Here is a 6,000-nt window from a genome sequence, read left to right as displayed (position 1 = left end):
TGGCAGCACTGTCCAAACACTGCTGGAGCTCAGAGAGCCCTGGAGCTGGGAGCCTTCCCTGGGGAGCCTGGGCAGTGCCCCAGCAGCCTCTGGGGAAAAACCTTTTCATGAGATCCATCCTCAGCCTGCCCCAACTCAGCTGCAGCCGTTCCCTCCAGTCCTGTCCCTGGGCACCAGAGGGAAGAGGTTCCCACAGCCCCAGCCAGGGACCTGCTCCCGAGGCTGTTGCCATGGCCACCAGGGCTGGGACCAGCTGGGATACTCGGTTTCCACAGGCCGTCATTTAGGAATGGGATTCCCCAATTTTCTGCTTCTGCTCGCTGCCCTCCTGCCTCCCATGGAAATCACAAAAGGACAAGATCCCAGGCTGGGATAAGAACAATTTATTTGGAACAGCAACAAGATAAAGAACAAACAGGAACAGAAACAATATTGACAACAGAAGGGTTATAAAAAAGGGAAAACTACAACAGAGCTGACTCTATCTTCCCGGCCATAATTTCCTCCAGCCTGGAAAGGACACCCTTCTCCTCAGGGGGAGATAGAGAGAGTCCCTTTCCTGCCCCTGGCAATGAGCTGAGGTCAGAGTGAATGTAATGACACAGCCCTGGCCAGACCCTCATGTTCTTCAGGCTCACATCATGTCATTGGCAGGGGAAGGAAAACGAACAGGTGTCTTCCCAGCATGGATCACAGGGTACACGTATCACCAGGGCCCTTCCAAACATGGTTTTCCCTTGGGGGATGAAGTTGGAGCAGTGCACAAAGCTCTTCTTGCAGTTCCAGCATTTGCATGTCTTCCTTTACTGGTGACTGTGTTGGTGTCTGGTCAAATGAGAGCTCTGTCTGTAGCTCTTCCCACACTGGGGACACTCGTAGGGCCTCTCCCCAGTGTGGATACACCGGTGGGTGACAAGGTGGGAGTTGCGGTTGAAGCCCTTCCCGCAGTCAGAGCAGCGTAAGGGCCTCTCATCTGTGTGAATCCGCTGGTGCTGGAGGAGATTGGAGCGGGCGTGAAACCTCTTCTGGCACTCAGGACACTCGTAGGGCCTCTCCCCAGTGTGGATGCGTTGATGCCTGACAAGTTTTGAGCTGCAGCTGAAGCCCTTCCCACACTCCCCACACTCGTAGGCCCATTCCCCACTGTGGATCATCTGGTGGCTGATCAGCGTGCTGCTCCGCCTGAAGCTCTTCCCACACTCCAAGCACTTGTGGGGCTTATCCCCATCAGGAAGCTGCTCATGGACCACCAGCTCTGATCCCTGGCTGAAGCTCTGTCCACCTTCCTGGCACAGGGTGGGTCTTTCCTCCTCAGAGCACCCTGGGCTGGGTTTGAAGCCCCTCTTCCTGCGGGATCTCAGGAAATTTTCCTCATTGTTAGATTCCTGTGCCATGGAGCGGCTCAAATCTGCCTCTTTCACGAGGTTCTGCCATGGGGATTTGTCCTCCCTGATCTCTATTCTCAGCTTGTTGTCTGAGGAAGACAGGGCAAGGAGAGGATGAGATTTGTGTCCGTGCCAGAGGGAAGGGGAAGGAAATCCCCCCAGTGCATCCCTGGCAGGACGGCGTTGGCAGTGGGGCTGTCCTGCAGACTTGTACTGTGCTGGGCTGGAAGATAAAGCAGGAGAGATAAGGAAAGGGGCACTGACTTCCTCCTCATCTGCCTGAGTGTCTCGGGGCATCTTCCTCTTCCTCGCAGCCTTCTCCTCCATCTGGCAGTGGGTTTAGGATGTGAAATTCTGTTTTGGGAGGAAAACTAGAGATGAGCGCATTGAGTTTTGTACTGGTTTGAGGTCAAACCAGGGGGAGATTTTAAGCCAGAATTACAATTTAACAAGAAAATTAAGATCAAGGCAATGATACAGAAACACTGCCTTAAACCGACAGAGTAAGGATATCACCTGACACCCTGTTGCTCAGGGTGCTGGTAGGAGTCCCATTAAATGGTGGCTGCAGTCCTGTTGCAGTGATGATCATAATTCTGTCAAAGCAGATCTGTAGAAGGGTCTGGTCTTCCTCTGAAAGTCCAGTGGTGGTGATGGAGCTCTTGTCCTCTGGGAATCCGTAGCCAAGGTGCTCCTGGTGCTGTAAGCCTCAGCTTATATCCAGGTAGGAATGCTTGGCTCCTCCCCCTGGGTGGAGCATCCCACAATGGGATGATGTCATTTTACCAGTCCTGCAGGGACACTCAATGGCCCATTCACAGAAGGGAGCTCCTGGAGGGATTATCAGGGCTGAGTCATGGAAGACATAAAGAACACTGCCCCGACTGTTTATAACAGTTTCTAAAGGTGGTGATGGAAAACATGCATTTGTTTACATCTTGCACTGCAACCTGAAACAGTGGGGTAATCCCTGCTCAGGGGGTGAACACCACCCCCCTTACCCAAACTGGCTCAGGTGTAAAGCCCTCTCCCTGAGAAGGCCTCACACACAGGGGACAATGTCACACTTGCCCCACCCCAGGGGAGGTCTCTGTCCCTGTCACTCTCTTGCCCTCCCCCCTTTTTTCTCTTTTATTCCATCTCTCTCTACCTCACATTTACTGTTCAATAAAATCTACTTTAAATTTGGTCTAATTGGCACCTTAATTGGGGCAGAGGCATCTCTCTAACAATTTTCTTAACCAGATTGTGTACAATATTTTGGCACAGTGCGTTTAGGCAGTGTTGTCTGACCCCAAGTGCCTTTGTCAGCAGCATGGTTCCCTCCTCTGTGGGAGGAGGGCTCTTTCTTTCCAGAGGAACTCTTGGAAACTTGGATGCAAATTCCTCTGAGCGACTTGTGGGAGAACTGATGAGGAAAATGGCTGTTGTGGGTGGCCAGTGTAAAGAAAATATTTTGTTGTCTTTCCATGAAATGTTTGTTAAATCACTGGAGGAAAGTGAGCAAATGTTACCATTGAGGCTGACAAGGTTCATTCAGGTTGAGGAACACAAGGCTACTAAACGTCCCAGAAGAAGCCCAGCTCAAGTAGCTAAATTCCCGAATAACTCCAGAATTCTGAGGCTTGGGGACTTTGCCAAACGTGAGAATCATTATTTTCTGTGTTCCTGTCACCTTTGTCACAGCCACACAGATTTTTTCCTTCCTTTCAATAATCTGTATTGGGTCAAATTGTCACTTTTTTTTTTTTTTTTTTTTTTTTTTTTTTTTTTTTAATCAGAATTGCTTCTGTTGTTGGTTTATTAATGTTTGGGATTTATTTGTATTCTCCTCTCATGTGACTTGTGAGAAAATCAAATCTTCATCCAAGTGATTTATGCAGATTGAAGTTTGATTTCTGCCAAGTTTATTTTATCCAGTGCTCAGGGGATGCTGGAAGGGTCTCTGTGCCTCTCACCCTGGGGGATGCTTGGGAAGGGCTTGGGGGGGGTTGTCCCTCTCACCCCAGGCCGTTCTTGAGGGGGTGTCCCTGTCCCCCAGGGGGGCGTCCCTGTCCCTGTCACCCCAGGCCATTCCCCAGGGCGTCTCCATCATTCTCACCCCAGGGAATGCCTGGGGGCTCTCCGTCCATCTCAGCCCCATGCCAATGGGGTGCTCAGGGCATTCTCTGTCCCCTCGCCCTGGGGGATGCTCACGGGTCTCCATCCCGCTGGCCTCAGGGAATGCTTGTGCAGGGCTGGGGACCAGGGGCTCTGCATCCCTCTCACCACTGAGGGTGCTCGGGGTTGGGGGGACTCTCCGACCTTCTCATCCCTGGGGAGGCCGTGGGGGTCTCTGTCCCTCTCAGCCCTGGTGTGACCCCTGGTCTTCCCTCTGGTGCCCAGGGACAGGACTGGAGGGAACGGCTGCAGCTGAGTCGGGGCAGGCTCAGCTTGGATCTCAGGAAAAGGTTTTTCCCCAGAGGCTGCTGGGGCACTGCCCAGGCTCCCCAGGGAAGGCTCCCAGCTCCAGGGCTCTCTGAGCTCCAGCAGCGTTTGGACAGCACTGCCAGGCCCAGGCTGGCATTGTTGGGGTGTCCTGTGCAGGGCCAGCAGTTGGACTCCAGGATCCTGATGGGTCCCTCCCAGCTCAGCCAATTCTATGGATCTGGGATCCCATGACCCATTCCAACAGGGTCCTGGTGATGGTTGCCTGCTAAGGATCAGATTTGTCACAGGCCCTCAGAGGGGTTCCATGGGGGCTTTCCAAGAGTCCCCAGGCTGTTCAAGAGCTGGAATGTCACAGGCAGAGACGGGGGTTCCATGGACACCTCCCAGGGGTTTCTGTGGATGGTAAGGAGCCCTGTGCTCAGAGGCAGTCACAGCCATTCCATGGTGAAATCCCAGGAGTCCCCAGGCTGCCAAAGAGCTGGGATGTCCCATTCACAAAGGTTCCTGGCAGAGTGGGAGCTTCAGGCAAAGTTTATTACGGAGGCTCCTGTTGGGTCTCGAGGTGCAGAAAGGAGCCCCAATAGGCCCCCCAGTTTCCCAAATACCCCCAAGGACCTCCAGGATTTGTAAATCCCTGGTGTGAGAGGAGCCTTAGAACAGCTGGTTCCAACCCTAGCCCTAGACTTTTCAAGAGCTTTTATGTAAAAAATTATAAAGGTGGAATTAGACCTTTATAGAATTTGTCCCACAGAATTAAGGCTGGCAAGCTGGAGGTATTTATATTTTTATATATATATATATTCTATAATGGTAATGATTATAAACAATTATCTTCAAAATAATCAGAAATATTTATTCTAAGGTATAAGAGCTGTAAGATATTATATTGTATAGAGCACTAGGCAGTGATTCCAAAGCAATTTTATTAAAGCAAAACTAGTAATTAAGCAGAACAATGATGGTGGGACTGAGTCCTTTGGCTCAGGCTGGAGCTGTGACCTTGAGCAGTGTCTCCACTGTGGGGAGGAATCTCCACACTCCACAAGAAGGGAAATGTCAGGAGATGCTGCTGTTAAAATTTGGGACGGGGCTTTTCTAGACTGAAGTGCTGCCCTGTCAGTCAGATGTGCACAGGCTGGGCCAGCTTGGCAGCTCTGCAGAAGCTCTCAGTGCTGTCCCTTGGTTGTTCCTTTCTCTGGGGATTTTTCCAGCTCTGCCACAGCTCCAGCTCCCTCTGAGAATGTGGAACTTCGAGATGGAGGAGTCAGGCTGGTTTCAGCTTTATTCACCCCAAAAGCAGCATGACCCCCCCCTCCTTCATTTCCCACTGGGGCTTTGCAAATAGGGCCTGGCTGGAGTTGTTGGAGCCCATTGCAGGCAGAGCCTCCTGCTCCAGCAGGAACTGCCTTTCCTGTGCCAGGAGCAGGGCAGGTCCCACTGCAGGAAAAACCCCAGGCCAGCCCCAGCACAGGGAAGGGCTTGGGCACAAGGGCAGAGTGCCGTGCTGGGAGCTGTGCCAGGCAGAGCCTGAGGCACCAAAGGCACCTTGGCAGCAGCAGCTGCTTGCAGGCCATGGCCAGAAGCCTCCCTTGGCAGCCCGGCCTGGTGGCCAGCACTGCAGAGCTGCTGCCTCAGGGCTCATTTCTGCCTGGGCTCTGAAAAGCCACTTCTGCTCCAGGAGCCTGCCTGGGAAGCCATTGGCCCCAGCACCTTGGGGACAAGATGTGAATGACAAAACTCTTCATGCCAGCAGAGACAAGGCAGGGGCAGAGGAAAGGGGAGAGGCAGGCCCAGGGCACAGGGCTGCCATGGTGATGGCTGTGAGGTCACTGCCCCTGCAGCAGCCTGGCTGCCCTCAGCAGACATTCAGGCCAGAAGTGTTGTGATGGCACCCAGCACATCAGAGAACCCACACAATAGGAATTCTGTCCTTGGGGATGAGGTTGTTTCACTGGGTCAGGCTGCACAAAGCTCCTGCTCTTGGATAATTCCTGAGATGGGCATCCGCTTCTCTGGAAAAAACAGTTGCTGTTTTGTGCCATTCTCATAATTGAAAAATATTTCCTCCTTTTAACAAAAGTAAATCCACCCTCATTCAGTTCAGAGATATTGAGCCTTGTTCTGTCACTGCAAGATTTGGGAGAAAAAAACTTTGACCACTATTTTTCCATTTTCACAGACTTTG

The 6,000-nt window shown here is 52.1% G+C and overlaps 1 protein-coding gene across 1 annotated transcript; it reads right to left on the bottom strand.

Annotated features, from left to right (window-relative positions):
- Positions 1 to 803: 803 nt before the first annotated feature.
- On the bottom strand, positions 804 to 1,712 carry LOC135281652 (zinc finger protein 22-like). The gene is made up of 2 exons (XM_064390700.1): positions 1,650 to 1,712; positions 804 to 1,235 (listed from the first exon to the last, which is right to left on the bottom strand). Exons 1-2 carry the CDS (start codon positions 1,710 to 1,712, stop codon positions 804 to 806), a joined length of 495 nt encoding a protein of 164 aa, XP_064246770.1.
- Positions 1,713 to 6,000: the final 4,288 nt, after the last annotated feature.

The sequence above is a fragment of the Passer domesticus genome, chromosome 15 (genome assembly GCF_036417665.1).
Source record: "Passer domesticus isolate bPasDom1 chromosome 15, bPasDom1.hap1, whole genome shotgun sequence".
Taxonomy (NCBI): domain Eukaryota; kingdom Metazoa; phylum Chordata; class Aves; order Passeriformes; family Passeridae; genus Passer; species Passer domesticus.
Note: the sequence above shows the minus strand (reverse complement) of the source record. Positions and strands in the feature narration are given on the sequence as shown.